Source organism: Dermacentor andersoni, chromosome 5, assembly GCF_023375885.2.
Source record: "Dermacentor andersoni chromosome 5, qqDerAnde1_hic_scaffold, whole genome shotgun sequence".
In the NCBI taxonomy this organism is placed as follows: Eukaryota; Metazoa; Arthropoda; class Arachnida; order Ixodida; family Ixodidae; genus Dermacentor; species Dermacentor andersoni.
The window spans coordinates 53,557,102-53,575,969 of record NC_092818.1 but is presented as its reverse complement, the minus strand read 5'-3'; the positions used below and the strand labels follow the sequence as shown (position 1 = coordinate 53,575,969).

The 18,868-nt window shown below is 46.5% G+C and overlaps 3 protein-coding genes across 3 annotated transcripts in view; all 3 read left to right on the top strand.

Annotated features, from left to right (window-relative positions):
- The first annotated feature begins 2,371 nt into the window (after positions 1-2,371).
- On the top strand, positions 2,372-7,915 carry LOC129384649 (uncharacterized). The gene is made up of 3 exons (XM_055070241.2): positions 2,372-2,643; positions 7,686-7,829; positions 7,882-7,915. The coding sequence occupies exons 1-3, from the start codon at positions 2,453-2,455 to the stop codon at positions 7,913-7,915; spliced, it is 369 nt and encodes a 122-aa protein (XP_054926216.1). The 5' UTR covers positions 2,372-2,452.
- A 490-nt stretch (positions 7,916-8,405) lies between these two features.
- LOC129384632 (sperm-specific sodium:proton exchanger-like) lies at positions 8,406-9,604 on the top strand. Its single transcript, XM_055070227.1, has 3 exons — positions 8,406-8,570; positions 9,114-9,195; positions 9,320-9,604. Exons 1-3 carry the CDS (start codon positions 8,415-8,417, stop codon positions 9,553-9,555), a joined length of 474 nt encoding a protein of 157 aa, XP_054926202.1. The 5' UTR covers positions 8,406-8,414; the 3' UTR covers positions 9,556-9,604.
- Positions 9,605-11,172: 1,568 nt separating this feature from the next.
- Positions 11,173-18,868, top strand: part of LOC129384650 (sperm-specific sodium:proton exchanger-like) — a 28,447-nt gene continuing 20,751 nt past the window's right edge. The window contains exons 1-4 of the mRNA XM_055070242.2: positions 11,173-11,329; positions 13,179-13,273; positions 13,440-13,500; positions 14,981-15,259. Coding sequence (XP_054926217.1) covers positions 13,230-13,273; positions 13,440-13,500; positions 14,981-15,259 — 384 coding nt within the window. The 5' untranslated portion in view covers positions 11,173-11,329; positions 13,179-13,229. The remainder of the gene's footprint in view (positions 11,330-13,178; positions 13,274-13,439; positions 13,501-14,980; positions 15,260-18,868) is intronic.

The window sequence follows — 18,868 nt, the reverse complement described above, 5'->3', positions numbered from 1 at the left end:
GCTGCGGACAGCAGTTTCGCATCGTGCAGAATGAAGCGCCTTTCCTTTCTTTAGATCACTATCAGCGGTTTCGCACTTGATTACCGCTGATCTGCTCGAATCCGTTACCGTGACCCAGATTTTTTCAGCGCGCAGAAATCGTGAACGCAAACGGAATGACGAGCACCAGTGCGACCCCCCTCCCCCCCACCCTGTCTCGCGTGAATTTTCGTTAAGTTTAACCTCAACGATTTGAACGTGCGTAGACGTTGTTGTTTAGATGCTACGAAAAAAAAACACCACAACGACGTTTGAAGGAACAAACGCCAGGGTAAAGTGAATTTCTGTGGGCGCAGTTATTTTACGGGCGCTGGAATTATCTGTTAATAGAGTGACGGAATGCGTTCACAGAAAGCGGCCAGTATACAGGCACTGTGTTATGGAAACACTAAAGGTATCCGTTGAACGAGACGCATCAGATGTGCCTGGAGGTATTGCGCTACGCGGTCTTCGAAAGAGTTAGCCTCTTATTGAAGATTTGCTATTGTAATTAAGCAAACGAACGCGTCCGCCGGCTTGGCTCCTAAAGCCGTCCTTTCGAGCACTGAATGGTACTTCTGAAGTGATGTTTGAATAGATAAGGCGCCCTTGCCAACTTTAGCCAAGCTGCTAAAGCGAAAATTTGTCACCCCTTCCACTCTGGGAAGAAGGACGAGCAGCGAAGTATTATTATTATTATTATTATTATTATTATTATTATTATTATTATTATTATTATGTCGTCTAGGTGACTGTGACGTAACCACAAAACACAACGCCCACTGGTGGTAACAGTGCGTATAAGACGCAGGTGGGCATTCAACCGAGCCTCGACGACGCGAGCGACGCTACGCGTTGACCGGGGCGCGAAACAGAATGTTTGTAATTTGCGATTAAGCGTGCTTTCTAGTTTTTTAGCTGAATGAAACTTGGAAGGACTAGAGCTCTATTCTAGCGGACAAACACGGGGCTCTCTCTCTGTTTCCGTGCGGTTATACAAGCCCGTGTGTTCAGAGCAAACGGGAATTCCGCAATATTCACAACTTCACTGTGAACTGCGTAGTTGCGACAAGTACATGAAACTTGGCGTCATGTTAAAGTCGTCTTAGCGGCAAATTATCATATAACTTGTTTTGGGATAGTTTTGATAAAACAATAGTTGCAGCCGTTTTCTGTAAACATACGCCCTCCGTAGACGGCCATATTGTGACAGCATGACGGGAGTTCTGTAACGTTTACGACTTCACTGTGAACTAATTATGACGAGTAAATGAAACTCGGCGTAATGATAGAGTCGCATTGTCTGCCCAATTTCAGTTATTCTTTCCCGATATACCTGCGTTAGATGGAGATCTACAGAGCATTCGCGAGAAACTGGAGACATGCTTTTTTCGTGTCTACGCCACGCGTAGACGGACGGACATCGACCACCGCCCGCAGGATAGCTATGTACAGCTTCGCTGTAAAACATCGTGCGACATGCGATCATGACACCTACGGCATTCGGTCATAGCTGCTCTTCCGAAAGAATTTTGTTTGCAAACGAACAGCAAATAATGATAATTCAGTGGGCAATTCACTACTGACTGATGAAAAAGAAAATCAAGGTGTCTTAGGACGACAAGCTATGGCACAAGATATTCAGGTGAAGGCTATCCATGCTTATATAGCGTGTCTGAAAGCGGCAGAACCCGTTGAGCATTACTGTTCTTGTATGACATCGTGGCGTATATATATATAGCAAAACCTGCGCAGATACTCGGACGAGATGCAGGAAAGGGGAATGGTATACAGGCGTTATAACCGAACATTTACTCGTTTTAAGAAGGTTGTTAACACTAGCATTAAGCAAGTCAGCTGTTTAGGCGCAGAAATTGCAAACGTGTGTGACCAACACAGCCTAGAACGAGAAGAAAGGGGGTTACCGAGGGGCCCGAATTTTAATAATCATATCCTGAGAAGCCAACAAAGACACCAAGGAAAACACAGGGGGAATTACTTGTGCTTAATGATTGAATTAAAGAAATGATAAATTAATGGCAATGAAAGTGGATAAAAAAACAACTTGCCGCAGCTGGGGAAGAGAGAGAGAGAGAAAAGACAACAACACATGCGCGAACATATTTGAACACACGAGAAACATGTTTAAACGTGTATGCATATTGTCGGTAACCTTCAAGCGCACATCGTTTACTTCGCGCTTCTATCATGTCCACTCTCTGTGCCCCATTCAAACATTTGTGCTGTTCTTTTTTTTTTCAACGTTGTTGACAAACCAACTCGCCCAGCTTCCCTTCTTGCGTTGCCAACGTGTTCAAACCGCGGTTTCGCACGCCCGCCTCCGGTTCTCGCAGAGTACTACGACGTGCTGCTCTTCCCGGTTCAGAACCAGCTGGTGGCAGTCGTCGTGGGATGCGCTCTCGGCGCGGCCACCATGAGCGTGCTGAAGATGATGACCTACGGCGACGACTCGGTCGTCGTGGTGGTGATGGGCGGCACCTACCTCACTTTCTTCCTGCTCGAGTCGGTCAACAGCTCAGGCGTAACCGGCGTCATCGCGTACACCATGGTGGTCTCGTCGGATCGACTCATCTCCTGTTCGGAGCTTGAAGGCACGCTCGGGTCGTGAGTGTCCGTTACGTGTTTGCTCGCGTATTAAAACAACAAAAGTCGCTGTTTTTCCCGAAAGGCGAAACATCAATTGCGATAGCAAATTATTAGACACCTATACGAAGTAAGGTTAGTAGTTCTATGTGGCGCGTAAACCGCTCTAAGCATTCGCTTATTAATAAACTATCAAACGCGCTGTCACGCGCGCACAGGCAAGCACGAACATATCTCAAACGATGACTGTGGGTGTGGGAACGCTAGCGTGAAGGAATAGCGGTAGCAGCACCGAGCGAATTGTGCTGCCTCTCGCTTCAATGCGAACTAGACGCGCGTGAACACAGCGCACACGAAGCCATCCGCTATTTCGGGTCACGTAGGCTTCGAACCCATCGCAGATTGTCTCCAGGATAGGGCGAGGGAGCTGGAGCAGAGATGTAAGCTTGATTGAAAAAAAAAAGAGACATTGAAAATATCAGAAAAAAGTTTTTTTTCTTTTTTCAACCAGGATAAATGTGGAAAAAAAAAGAGAAAGAGAAACAGAGCTTCCCCACAGAATTATTTTGCGACAATGTGACTCCTTTCAACATATCTAAAAGTTTGGTCAAAAGAAAGAGTTTGGGAGTCTGCGAAGCACCTGGATATATCGACATTGAAAATTTCAGAAAAAAGTTTTTCTTTTTTTCAACCAGGATAAATGTGGAAAAAAAAGAGAAAGAAACAGAGCTTCCCTACAGAATTATTTTGCGACAATGTGACTCCTTTCGACATATCTAAAAGTTTGGTCAAAAGAAAGAGTTTGGGAGTCTGCGAAGCACCTGGATATATCGACATTGAAAATTTCAGAAAAAAGTTTTTTCTTTTTTTCAACCAGGATAAATGTGGAAAAAAAAGAGAAAGAAACAGAGCTTCCCTACAGAATTATTTTGCGACAATGTGACTCCTTTCGACATACCTTAAAGTTTGGTCAAAAGAAAGAGTTTGGGAGTCTGCGAAGCACCTGGATATATCGACATTGAAAATTTCAGAAAAAAGTTTTTTCTTTTTTTAAACCAGGATAAATGTGGAAAAAAAAGAGAAAGAAACAGAGCTTCCCTACAGAATTATTTTGCGACAATGTGACTCCTTTCGACATATCTAAAAGTTTGGTCAAAAGAAAGAGTTTGGGAGTCTGCGAAGCACCTGGATATATCGACATTGAAAATTTCAGAAAAAAGTTTTTTTCTTTTTTTAAACCAGGATAAATGTGGAAAAAAAAGAGAAAGAAACAGAGCTTCCCTACAGAATTATTTTGCGACGATGTGACTCCTTTCGACATATCTAAAAGTTTGGTCAAAAGAAAGAGTTTGGGAGTCTGCGAAGCACCTGGATATATCGACATTGAAAATTTCAGAAAAATGTTTTTTCTTTTTTTTAACCAGGAATGTGGAAAAAAAAAGAGAGAAGCAGAGCTTCCCCACAGAATTATTTTGCAACAATGTGACTCCTTTCGACATATCTAAAAGTTTGGTCAAAAGAAAGAGTTTGGGAGTCTGCGAAGCACCTGGATATATCGACATTGAAAATTTCAGAAAAAAGTTTTTTCTTTTTTTAAACCAGGATAAATGTGGAAAAAAAGAGAAAGAAACAGAGCTTCCCTACAGAATTATATTGCGACAATGTGACTCCTTTCGACATATCTAAAAGTTTGGTCAAAAGAAAGAGTTTGGGAGTCTGCGAAGCACCTGGATATATCGACATTGAAAATTTCAGAAAAAAGTTATTTCTTTTCTTAAACCAGGATAAATGTGGAAAAAAAAGAGAAAGAAACAGAGCTTCCCTACAGAATTATTTTGCGACAATGTGACTCCTTTCGACATATCTAAAAGTTTGGTCAAAAGAAAGAGTTTGGGAGTCTGCGAAGCACCTGGATATATCCGCGTGGTGGCCGTTGAGCCCCCTCGCCTGTCGCGTACTGCAGATTCCCCCTTCTTCTTCGGCATGTGAGAAATACTGGTCCGAGTTTGGAATTGCGCACACCAAGGTACGCAACATGCTCGCAGGGGATCACCTGCAAAAACTTGTGTAAGCGCACTCAAACCTAAATATCTGGAAGGCTTCGTCCACTGCACAACGAAGTGTTGACGCGTCAAGCGGAAATGAATCGGACACAGATTGATACAGATGTCCGTCTTGAAGCTTTGATGTGAAATTATAGTGCCTTGACGTGAAACAGTGCCTAGGTGTTCTACCTGGAAGCACTGCTGGGACTTTTGTGATGCAAGAATGTAACAAATATATCATTTTCAGTGTTAGATAAATGTATCGGGTTTGTCATAGCCCCGTGCGCAATTTGCTTTTTCCCCCAATTTTTCGCAATTTCAGAAAAAGAAAACACGAAAGAAACGAGTCGTTTCCACGTCCCTCAAAATTTCATGAAACATTTTATTTCTAAGAAGGAGTAGACTAGGAGATGCGCACTAACCTGCCCTCTCTCTATCCCCCTTGCGTGCCTGAGAAGACCGCCCACCCTCCCGCCTACCTCTCTTTCGCGCGCGAGAAGGCGGCGTCACATTGAGCCACCATCATTCTTGGTTCACCCTCGCAGCCTTTCCCTCGCACCCTACAGCATACGGCGCGTGGCCGCGATGTTATCGCACTTGTACTTTATACGGAACCTCACGGCGCCGCCGCCGCCGCCAATGAAAATTCTCCTGGAGTATGCATATAAATTGCTATCGCAATAATAAGCGGGACTGCGTTGCCATACGCCATCATTTTTGCCAGTATCCCTATTCACTAGACTATCAGCGCATCAAGCTAACTTTCGGCGCAAGACACGACCCCATATTCGTAATTTCAGGAGCATTGGTCAACTTATTAGCCGGTAAGACGTCATCACTTACGTCGCGTTGAGGACGCCATGTTGTAGAGCGAACGCGGTGATCATTTCGATCTGCTTACTTCCCGTTAGTAGTACAGCAAAAACTATATGAATAGGACGACCAAATGGGGCCCGTGACGTCACGGGAATACTACTTGTAACGAAACAGACGTCTTATTTATTGCACGTCGCGAGTAGTGCGGCATTTTGGAATGGCCCGCAAGCACCTGTGATTATTTTGGTATGCGCGGTGATGCGTGCACAACTAGCGGGACAAACTTCATCTGCGAGCTTAAATTCTGCGACCGACGACTGTGCTCGTTTCATTTCCAATGTCGCTCGTTCTTCTCGGCACAAGTTCACTGAATTAAGAGTTAGATTCGTGTCCGGAAATTGTCGCACTGTTATGGCCTTGCCGTCACTAAAAACGGAAACTAATGCTGTCTTTTTTCGATGGAAGTTGTTCAAATCATAGTAGAGGCGTGCAGTCTAGAAGGGATACTTATAGCTATAAGGTCACTGTTGCGCGCTACATTGCAACTTTCCCAAAGGTACATATTGTCGTTCTTATATATAGGTAAACCATAGCTACTACTTACTTTAACCGTAAATAACGATAATAGCTGCGTGGACCTGAATTCTATGGTAAATGTTTCGCTAACTTGGTTATTTAAGTATGTCCGGGCAGTGTACCAACTTCAGCCACATGCACGTATTGTTATGCACTCCGTAACAAGACGCGTGGCGCCACAGTTATTGTCCGTCCTAGGAAAAAATTGTCTGATTTAAGTGATTAGTCTGACCAATTTAGGCATCGTATTAGACTTTCAGGGCCAATTACCCAATATTTATGGCACATTTCTATTATTTATGCCTAAATTACGGAATTACCTTTAAAAGCGCGAAAAAGTGCGCTTTGATGAATGTTTCCGTGGTTTAGAGTGTAGGCAAAGGACAGGACGATGCTTCACTGCAGCGACATTTTGGCACGGGAGTGGTGAGCTTGCTTGACTTGTTCAGCCCACGCATATGCATGCGTGTGGGCTGCACTGTCAATGCAAAACAGATGAGTGCAGAGTACGCGCGAATCCTTTCCTCTTGCAGATGTATACGTTCGCATCGACTTTACAGCAGACAGCTTGCGGTTTGCAGCACTTACACATCTTTATGCGCCCCTATGATTTTAAAACATTGATATAGCTTCAGTCAGCAGTTTCAGCTACAGCTATAGCGAAGCCAGAGCCGTACATTTTTTATGGGGGTTTTAGGCGCCAAAACCACTTTCTGATTATGAGGCACGCCGTAGTGGAGGACTCCGGAAACTTTGACCACCTGGGCTTCTTTAACATGCACCTAAATCTAAGTACACGGGTGTTTTCGCATTTTGCCCCCATCGATATATGCGGCTTGATTGTTGCGTTCATATAGGAGGTTGTGGCCAAGTACTGCACCAGGGTGGCCAATCCTGCTCTGGTGAGGGAGTGTCTTACCGTTTCTGGTCAACGGGATCAGGCCACACTCCAGGTCTGTTTATGCAATTTTATCAACACGCGGATTTTTTTTTTAAATCCGGTGGAAAATTGCGCGGCACCGGGATTCGAACCACGGACCTCTTGCACGCGAGGCGGGTGTTCTACCTCTACGCCACCGCTGCACCCGCTGCGCCCGCTGCATAGTACATGACCGCGGTTGTTGGAGAAGTATGGGAGAGGCCTTTGCCGTGCAGTGGGCGTAACCAGGCTGATGATGATGATGATATATGTGGCCGCCGTGGCCGGGATTCGATCCCGCGACAGCCGTATATTTGTTTTCTCTTTAACATTTAGTAAAGTAATGAACGGGGCTAGTTGGTGGACATTCGTGATTATATTGCGCTTAGTGATACACTGACGAACCTACGTCCGCGTCCTGTCCTTTACGTTCGTGAGTGTATTACTAAGCGCAATATAATCATAAATTATATTTAACAGTAGACTGCACAGTCTTCAGGTGCTGGCTATTTGATAAATATTGTGCCAGTATCGCGTTCACTTTCGCTCCCCGACCATTTTATTTAGCGGTACATTTTTGTAGAGCTTAGTGTGGTACTCCAGTTTGTAGCGATGTTTCGCTGCCAGATTTCGTCTCAACGCCCGCAGGACTGAAGCATATGTCAGAGCGATGACCCACGGGTGACCCCCGCTGCGCCATTGCGCAGGTGCTGGTCGGTGATGTTGGACTGGACCGGAACGCTGTCCACCTTCATCTGCGCCACGTTCACGGCCTACATGCTTGTCTACTACCTACGCACGTACAACTGGCAGGACATAATCCTTTGCTACATCGCCAAGATGAGCATGCGGTCAGTGCCCGCTTCAGCAACCCACATTTTTTCCACGTGCCTTATATTGCAGTCATGCGAATGTTGGCTGCGGCAGAAGGCAATGAACATGTTACCAAAAAAATGAAGAATGTACAATTGCTCTATGGGATGTTGGAGAAGTGCACTCTCATTTTCTGAAAGTTCTGAGCGTAGCAATTTAACTTTTCGCCATTACTGTAGTTTGTGACAACGTAAAAAAGCTCAGTGAGAACACCACTGCCAAATTCAAAGATAGTATGTAAAGATGCGCCGGTCAATCACACGAATCACCAATCACTTGCAGTGAAATCTTAGGCTGTTGCCGAATGTAGGTGGTATGGGTCGTAATCTCTCAGCGCACAAGAATTCGCAATAAGCGTTTTTCTTCTTTCTGCTTTGTGAGATGCGACAAGGTGAAGGGCTTCGAAGTCATAGAGGCGGGTTCATTGATCGTGCTATACATGCCTCCGCGCAGCTCAAGCCAAAGTCCTAGGGAACACGCATCAAAATAATCTGCCGTGCGATGTCGTCCTACAGTTTCGCGCACCTTTCGCGCATTTGTAACGCAGGTGCCTCGCGGTGTTGATGATATACCCGTTCATCGGCCACTTCGGCTACCGCATCACGGCCAAGCAGGCGATCGTGCTGGCCTGCATGGGCCTCAAGGGCACCTACATCGTCTCCCTCGCCACGCTCTACCACATCACGTACCAGGACATCCACGACGAAGACCTAACTAAGGTCAGGACTCCGTTGGTGGTCACATCTTAGACGCACGCCTGCGATATATAGTCGCAGGAAAAAATCTCTGGGTGTTCGGCCTATATATGAAATGCGAGATTTTCCGCCGATTGGTATAATTGTATTGCAAGAAGGCACTTCCATCGGGATTGCCTAAATCCTTTGGGTTCATGTTCATTTTGACGGCCCGAACGCTTCATTTACGACCTCCCCGGTTTTGCGAAGATCGAAACGATAGCGTATCCGCGCAACCTGGCTTAACGACGTGGCATCACAAAAGATGGAATTGACAACACGAACGCTGCGTTTATACTACACTTCCCGCCGCCTGCGTACCCGTGCTTCAGCGCCTGCTATAAACTATAATGAATCATTATGAACTTGCTCCCAGTTTTCTATAAGATATATCAAACTGTTCACCTCCGCGGCTTGCTTCGGCATTTATAGGGCTTCTGTTTTAAGAGACCTCACTGTGTAGTGGTTAACGTTTTCAAACCGTTTCCTGGTAGCGACGTCAAAAACGACCATCCTTTCCGTTTGCAGTCGTTCATGTACGTCACCTCGGACATGGTCCTCACGCAGTTCATAAACGCCTCCCTCGTTCCGTTCCTGCTCAAGATGCTCGGTAAGCTAACGCAGTGCACCCACCAAGACGCGGAGTCGACTTCGACCTTGTCTGCATAGTGCCATGACTCGCTGTGCTTCGAGTGACCGCGCATCACGAGCATATGCTCCCGGTGCGTTCACAGGCATCCTCGACGTGTCCGAGGTGGAGTGGAACACGATGAAGGACGCCGTGGCGTACCTGCAGGAAGCGGTGGACGTGGCGGTGCATATGAGCCGCCACAACCCGTACTTCCTGGCCGCCGACAAGACCTGGGTCATGCGCAACACTCGCTTCCGGAACCCGCTCGACGTCGTGCCGCGATACAAGGCAAGGCTCCCACCGGTCTGGCTTTGCCACCTCTTGACGCCTACTACTTAACTACATCCCGGCCGCGACGTGTAGAGAACGTTGTGGGAAGCGCGCTTCTGACCGGGTTCAAGCGCTGCGGTAATTGCTTTAGGGACCCTCGCCACCATGGACGTAAGGCCGAGTCAAGATGTTATGAACTCGCGCCCTTTTCCTCGGGCCCGGACCGCAGGCCACAATTCGGTCCGCGTGCAGCGTCCGTCAAGAAGGAGGAAGTTGGCTTGCGGCCGCGCAGCGCGCGCGCAGTGCGAAAAAGAAAGATATATATATATATATATATATATATATATATATATATGTAGAGAGAGAGAGAGAACAGTTCAAAACCCAACACTGCCGGGGGTGCTGGGTCTTCCTCGCATTGGCTCCGACATTAGCTTTGCGAGGTCAGTTTTGACGTGGATTGTGCCTTTTCCATTGGAGGAAGAACCAAAGGAGGATGGTTTGAAACAAGGTAGAAAAATGTGAGCTAATTTATTTTGTGCACATCGCTCTCCAAGCGCTCAGTGGCACACGGTAGTTCTCTGTGACCACCATGAACGAGTGGAATAAATATCGCACAACTATGCAGTTGGGAAAGTAAACGAATCGGAGAAAAAAAGCAGTGTGCGATGGGGCCCCCGTTTTCCGTTGGTGAGTACAGCAGTCAAGGTGCTATCCTGAGTAGAGCATCGCGATAAGCCTCGTTTGTCGTTTAGTTAACCGAAATATATTATGCGTTCTGAAATCCCCCTGCATGAGTAGTGCATGTCATCGTAGATGCTCAGACATGAAGATGCTATTACTGACAATAAAAGAGTGATAATGTTGCTAAAAAAATAGCTTTCGCCGACAGCATTTCTTGTCTGCCAGAACAGACTTCATCCGTCGTGCTTCAAATAACCACGTGTATTCTTACATCGTCGTCTTCAGAGCCAATTTCTTATCGCAAATGCGTTGCGTAGCAACACTTCTATCTACGCTAATATCTAGATGAACAATCACTTAGAAGAAAATATAATCATTCAGAACATAAAAAAATATCACACCATTGAGGGCTACTTATGGCGTTATAATTAGTAGCCCTCAACCTTGCGCGAATGCCTTTTTATACTCCTTATACTAAGAATAACAAAAATGTTTAAGGCGTTCTCAAGACTGTCCAGTGTTCGAATAAAACAATAATGTAGTTTTCGTGACACGCAAGCTTGTGTCGTAGTTTGTTTAACCACTGAAAACCGTAAAAGGTAATATGAATTATTTGTGATAGCAAAATTGGCAGCATCGCAACCCAACACTTAGCAAAACTCTTGAGTGGCAACTAGCACCAGATTTCTTCCGCGAATTCCTTTGAACACTAGGCAATCCTTGCAAGGCCAAAAAAAGGGAGAGGGGGAGGCCTCATAATCGCGATCGACTCGAACTGTGTCTGTAGATTAAATGTAGTGACGTCTTGCAGCCACGGTGCACAGAAGGTGCCGCTATTTTCCACGTCTAATAAATACCCTCGTTGAATGCAAAGTACGAGGAAATAAACAATGCGTGGCCTCAATAACCTTGTAGGAACATGCGTTATAAACAAAAAAAGAGAAAGAAAAGGCCGCGATGATTTGCGTGTCACTGTTTTTACTATTAAACACGGATCAACAACGCTCAATCGTGCTATGCGTTTTATTCATACAACATCCTCCTTTTCCTCTTGTTCTTTTTTTTTCGGCAGAGGAAGGAGAAGGCCCGCTGGCGCAGCTCCCGCAGGAGACACTACGCCGAGATTCTCGCGGTAGAGAACGTCCTCCGCATCGAATCGGTGAGTGTAGTGTTACACCAGTGCAGGCATCGTGCACGCGTCTGTTTAGTGCGCACCAAGTGCACCAAGTGCAAAGTGCATTGCATCTAGTTCGTTGCCACCCCAGTTATAGACACGATTCTAGTACTAATGCCCCCTTCAGAAGGTCGTCTTAGAGATCTCTAGACCACTTTCGCGAGTAGCGTGGTCTTCAGCTGGCCTGAAAGAGAGCGAACGCCGTTAGTTCGCCTGGTTCTTTTCGATTCCTAGGTCTATGAAGTCCTTAGGTAAAGCAAGTATCTGCGGACCAGCATGTCGTGCTTGCTTGTGGCACGCTACTCGGACGTTCTTGCATTTCGCCCTCATCGAAATGCGGTCGTCGTGGCCGGGATGAAAAAAAACATGAAATTAGTTTCCTTTGCTTTAACAAGGAGCAGTACTGCGTAGTTGTCCAAGCGCAATAGATTAGAACGTTACAAACCCTTTATAAAACTACCGCGCTAGAAAGTAAGACCGGAAGAATACTTCAAAACACCGTCCCCAGAACGCACGCAGCGTCGCATATATGGCCTGTTAAAACTGTCGAGCGCCTCTGAAAATTAACGCGCCATTCATTTTCCGCAGGTACTTGAAAACGAGACACAGCCGCCTAACCGGTCTACAAATAAATCAGCTGTTGCGATGCCGTTCCGACCATCTTTTAATGTTGTAGGGCATGGGCGCGGACTCGTTAGCTTGTCTTTTCGGGCCTCCTTGAACGTCCCGACGTTCACCCTAAGCCGCAGCCACAACATATGGTTAAAGCTTGTGTATGCTTTTCTGATCGATGTCGACGATTGACATTTTGCTTACCGATGCCGCTTCCAGACGAAGACTTCGGCTCCAACAAAGTGCGCGATACAAACCTTTCATTGGCGCCGTCACATGCTTTCCGATCGGGAGCTCTAACACCCACTACTTTTTAGACATGCGTCCGCCGGAAAGGAATGAAAGACTGATTTCATCCTTCGCCGCTCGATTGGTGCACAGAGGCACGCAGGATATCCTGTTGCTTTTAAATTGTTTTATTTTCATGGCGTAAGTGCAAGCTGTCAAAACACCAGAAACGCGCCCGCACAAACAGAGCCATACGGAGACACTGCGCATAATCCTTGAAGCATTTTCTTTACTGGCCACACCGCGGCGCGACCGTTTGTGTACTACTATTAGTAGTAGTACACAACTATTTGTTGTTCTACAATGAAGTCCCAGAGGGTGGAGTCCTCAGTCCAGGGCCCCATTGGCTGCTGGCCCGGTCAATCGGGTATCGCTAGTAGTCCAAGGCCGTGCTGGAAAGAGTGGCTTCCCACTGGGATGGGGAGGCGTTGGGTACTCTAGGAAGGCTGGGTGGTTTGGAGCATTCCCACGTAGAATGGTAGACGTTGGGTTGTCCTCCACAGAACGGACATTTCTCGGGTCACTGGACAGGGTAGAAAGTGTGGCGGAAAGCAAGGCTGGGGGACGTATTAGTTTGGAGCTGGCGCCAAGCGGCTGCATCTGCGCGGTCTAGTTTCACGTGTGGCGCAGAGAATGTTCTACGGGATAATCTGTAGTGTTGTAGCATATGTGTGTATGTAAGTGGTATCTTTTGCACCTTGTCTGGGTTGGACCGTTTGTGTGCATTGAGAATAGACGTGCCCTAGACATTTTCTAGACGTCAGTTTCCTTTTACATTTGAACTGCTGCCCGAAGAATTTCGACATCCTAAGCTCTCTGGGCCTTGTAATTTTACGAGGGAGACGCAGTGCCGTCAGGACAATGGAACACACATCATACCTGCGTATTCTTTGGGAAAAGGTACATGGCTACAACATTGCGCATCTTCCCACAGGTGAGCTACTGTCGGCAGCACAGGCAAGGAGTGGTCCAAAAGCAGACATTGATGGCCCTGCTTGCAGCGCTTCAGTATCCATACGACAAGAAAATGTGAGTCCTTAACCACGGCAGTCATCTTTTATTCGGCGTGGCTGTCAAGTGCGCACATGTTTTCTCCAACACAATATAACATGTTTAATATTAGCGGGGTACACCTGGAAGGCAATTTAAGATCCGTTAGATTTGAGTAATAATGGTAAAACTTTGTCTTCGCCAGATACCTGGACATCGACATCATCAGCTCACTTGTCGATGTTCCACAATGGATTCTTTGGGTGGTAAGTGACTGCAATAAATCTACGTACATTTGAGTAAAAAAAATCAGTACGTCACAAAGCCTGTAGTGGGGATTGATTTATCGCCTATATATCTTAGTGCTATTTTTCTCAATGCCTCAACATATATAACAGGAGAACGATAGGATGAAAAGCCATGTGCTGGGCTTTATCGCAGCGAACTTTCGGCGTAGCTGGTAAGTCCAGAATAGCCATAGGAAATGAGCTGATCACGTTCGTTCGTTCGCAGTCATGCAGCCGTTGTGGAGCATACATGCCGTAGTAGATGCACGTTGAGAATGGCTATTAGGAGACTGTATATATTCCCCCGTTCCCTGACTCGTAACGCTACTGACGTGGAATGATAAGAATCTTACTTGATCGTTCATTCTTTTTTAACATGCCATGGATATGTGCCGCCCTTAAGTTAACAAAAAAAAAACATTTAATGTTTCTCCGGTGCTGGGTGGGATCGAACATGCGTGATATAAATTCAGATAATCTTGTGTGAATATACATGGATGCACGCCTCGCGCACACTTCGTGGCGGCAACGCTAGATGGCGCAAAGTGTCGAGAAAAATGCGAGAGAGGAAGCCGGCTGCATACACACCTCACACAAGACGCGTCTCTGCGGTGACAGTGCGATGTGCCGCTAGATTGTTTCAAGGCTAATCGTACTAACGTCGATGTTCACCGTGAGATGAATTCTGTCTGAATTATTTTTTGTGCCTGAAATTTACCCACATATGACATGATGACTGTCTTTGTTAATGCTATGGAGACGTGGCTGGACTAACAGCTGGGACAGGGCGCAGGCGGCTGGAGCATTCAATGACATTTACGTTTATTTTACAACGTTCACATCGTTCTCTAAGGCACATCTCCACATTGTCATTTCGCGATTGATTTTAGGAATGGTCAAGTGCATAGCAGTACCCACCAGTAACTATTGCCAATGCTTTCAGTTTCTTTTTATTTGCCGTGAAAGTACAAACAGCAGCATTGGGTAGGCATCTCAATTAATTAAAATAATGTTTTGTTCCCCGGTTGCGGCTCCTTCTGAGTGGCCAGTTTAAGGAGATCTAAAGCACACGCTGCGAGGAAGCGGATCGGTTGCCGTTTAGGGCCGCTATGCCTAACTTCTTTTTTCCGTACCAACATCCTAAAAACCGTCACGAGCGAAGTCGTCTTTTTGCGCCGTTCTTGCGGCCTCGTACTTTTTATCTTTCGTCCCGTGTTCACCTCGGAAAATTGCTTTTATACATCCCGGGCGAGAGGACCTACCCACTACACCGGAAAGAATGTTTGAAAATATGCTATTTGACGACGCTCGCGCATGTACTCGTATACATCTCGTACTCGTACCAGCGTTTTTATCCTAACAACATTGAAATACTGCGCGCGCGTAGACACGTTACAAGTGATAGCGTTCACAAACGGTCGCTGAATGCGGGTGGCGCGGCCCTGCGGCGTGCTCTCAGAAGGACCGGCTGGGCGAACCGCTGCACGAGGAGACCGAGCTGGACGACGAGTCGGTGTCGCTGTCCGAGAAGGTGGCCAAGCCGCTCAACGAGCGCCTCATGGACCTGTTCGAGCACGAGTGCTACGAGGTGATCATCACCAACACCACGCTGGCCTTCGTGCTGCTCCTGGTGGGTCTGCTGCGCGCCGCCATCTACAGCAACGAGCGGTACTTCACGATCGTCATGCTTGTGGAGTTTCTGTACCAGACGGCGTTCTTCGTCGAGGTCGCCACCATGGTCAGTACCCCTGCCGCTTCGTACGCAACACATAATACCGTTAACAAGTTTCAAAAGCAAATATAACTTGCGACCTTTCCTGCGGAAAGAAAGAGCAACTGTTCATTCAAATAAGTATGCTGCCGAAACAAGAACACGTGGATGTGGGCGTTTAGCCATCCAGTTTTTTTCAAGCACAGCACCTCGTAAGCACTGACGTATCTGTCACAAGCGGAACTTTTATGAGGAGGCGCGAAAATTAGCCAGCGAGTGTAAATACAAACATTGTCGCGGCAATAACCGCTATAGAGCAAGTATTGGATGTATGGTTAATACTACCGCCGCTCAGGTTAGGAATCAATTCGCACACAAATTATGTGTATAGTAAGATCAAGAGCTCAAAAAAGCTCCTCTGATTTTACTTGTAGCGCCCGCAACTGCTACGATCATAGGTGGCGCCCACGTCTAGAACAACGAAGGAAATAAATATGGTAGCGGGGCGTGCCGGTCTTTGTTTCGCGCTAGGCAGTCGTGACGCGGACGTGATACTGAGGAGCGCGAAAGAACGAACAACCGACACACAAGCTGAAGAATTGATCACTGCAGCCTACGCCCCGCTAACCTCTATTTATCGTTCGTTGTTCTAAGGTCACTAAATAAAAGTTTTCAAGGTAGCGTTCCTCCACCTATCCTGCTGGTTTCTTCCTCCCCGAACTAAAGCCATTCAATAAAAAACGAAAGTAGCGCCATCCTTTGAATATTGCCGCCGTAATTCACGCTTGTTACTTTCTTTCCACTCCGACAGCAACAAATAGGAAATCAACCATCGCTTAGCCTCGCATCATGCTGAGGGAAGAAAATTAGGTATGATTTGTTGTTATTGAGATCAGCTCTTTGTTTTGACGCCGTTAGGCCTACACAGATGATGCCGAGGTATAAAAGAGGTTTGAACTTAACCTAGCAGATGACACCACAGCCTTGGCGCTGAGGATGCACTGACGAAGCGGAATGCTTTTAAAGCCTAATGGTTCATTGCATTATTATTTTCTACTCCGCCCGAGTACGGCACGCGATGCTGGCAAGGAGCAAATGCCAACTAAACGCCGAGCAGACGACACGGCGTGGGTGAGCATATCAAGAAGGACGTTTATCACTTTTATCGGCTAAGCGAACATGATTGAACTGATGACAAAAAGTGTACTGTAAATAAACGAAGCGCGAGCATTCAAGTAAACGCGGCCTATGGTTACAGCGCCGAAACATTTATTGTTGTGATGCATCATCGACGCCGGCATCCGGCTTCGTGTTCGCACCGACAACCTAACAGCTTCGGGGCTCCAACGCGGGCCGCGTTTCACTCTAAAAAAAATTGAGCGCCCTTCCACTACTGTGAAGAGGGATGCAAGCGAAGCTCGGAATCCACTTCTCTTGGTTGTCGTAACGCCTCTGCTTCGTGCTCTCTCCCGGTGAGGTCGGCACGTCGACGACGAGCCCTTTCTCAAGCGAGTTCCAGGTGGTGTAGTACATCAAACGCCACCAGTTCTTCGATCGAACTCACGATGCGCGGCCGACCCATCGCAACTCCGATAGTGTTCTGAGGCGAGAAACACTTGTTTCTCTCAAGTTACCTAGACGCACGACTCCTGTTGGCGAAAAGAATGACGACAATAGCGCGGCGGCGCAGCAGGATTCTCCGTACAACGGGTCCATTGCTTGTCTCTTTTTGTATAGCAATCCGTGGACGCGTGCAGTTCTGAGAGCAGCTTTTTTTTTAGCGTTACATCGCCGGCGCACGCTAGCGTATACAAATTTCGCAGGAAAAAGAAGTATTCACAGAAGTGTACTCTGTCTCATAAGCAGCGTTTAGCAGAGCCGAAAGGCTGCTCGGCATGGAGACGCAGGTGCTTGCACATCATCATCATCATCATCATCATCATGGTTACGCCCACTGCAGTACAAAGGCCTCTCCCATACTTCTCCAACTACCCCAGTCATGTACTAATTGTGGCCATGTTGTCCTTGCAAACTTCTTAATCTCATCCGCCCACCTAACTTTCTGCCGCCCCCTGCTACGCTTCCCTTCCCTTGGAATCCAGTCCGTAACCCTTAATGACCATCGGTTATCTTCCCTCCTCATTACATGTCCTGCCCATGCCCCATTTTCTTTTCTTGATTGCAACTAAGATGTCATTAACTCGCGTCTGTTCCCTCACCAAATCTGCTCTTTTCTTATCCCTTAACGTTACACCCATCATTCTTCTTTCCATAGCTCGGTGCGTTGTCCTCAATTTAAGTAGAACCCTTTTCCTAAACCTCCAGGCTTCTGCCCCGTACGTGAGTACTGGTAAGACACAGCTGTTATACACTTTTCTCTTGAGGGATAATGGCAACCTGCTGTTCATGATCTGAGAATGCCTGCCCATGATCTGAGAATGCCTGCCAAACGCGCCCCAGCCCATTCTTATTCTTCTGGTTATTTCAGTCTCATGATCCGGATCCACGGTCACTACCTGCCCTAAGTAGATGTATTCTCTTACCACTTCCAGTGCCTGGCTACCTATCGTAAACTGCTGTTCTCTTCCGAGACTGTTAAACATTACTTTAGTTTTCTGCAGAATAATTTTTAGACCCACCCTTCTGCTTTGCCTCTCCAGGTCAGTGAGCATGCATTGCAATTGGTCCCCCGAGTTACTAATCAAGGCAATATCATCAGCGAATCGCAAGTTACTAAGGTATTCTCCATTAACTCTTATCCCCAATTCTTCCCAATCCAGGTCTCTGAATACCTGCTGTAAGCACGTTGTGAATAGCATTGGAGTGATTGTATCTCCCTGCCTGACGCCTTTCTTTATTGGGATTTTGTTGCTTTCTTTATGGAGGACTACGGTGGCTGTGGAGCCGCTATAAATATCTTTCAGTATTTTTACATACGGCTCTTCTACACCCTGATTCGATAATGGCTCCAGGACTGCTGAGGTTTCGACTGAGTCAAACGCTTTCTCGTAATCAATGAAAGCCATATATAAGGTTTGGTTATATTCCGCACATTTCTATATCACCTGATTGATAGTGTGAGTATGGTCTATTGCTGAGTAGCCTTTACGGAATTCTGCCTGGTCCTTTGGTTGACAGAAGTCTAAGGTGTTCCTGATTCTATTTGCAATTACCTTAGTAAATACTTTGTAGGCAATGGTCAGTAAGCTGATCGGTCCATAATTTTTCAAGTCTTTGGCGTCCCCTTTCCTATGCATTAGGGTTATGTTATCGTTATTCCAAGATTCCGGTGCGCTCGAGGTCATGAGGCATTGCATATACAGCGTGGCCAGTTTTTCAAAAACAATCTGCCCACCATCCTTCAACAAATCTACTGTTACCTGATCTTCTCCAGCTGCCTTCCCCCTTTGCCCCTTTGCATAGCTCCCAAGGCTTTCTTTACTTCTTCCGGCGCTACTTGTGGGAATTCAAATTCCTCTAGACTATTCTCTCTTCCTTTATATTCATGGGTGCCACTGGTACTGTATATATCTCTATAGAACTCCTCAGCCACTTGAACTATCTCATCCATATTATTAATGATATTGCCGGGTTTGTCTCTTAGCGCATACATCTGATTCTTGCCTATTCCTAGTT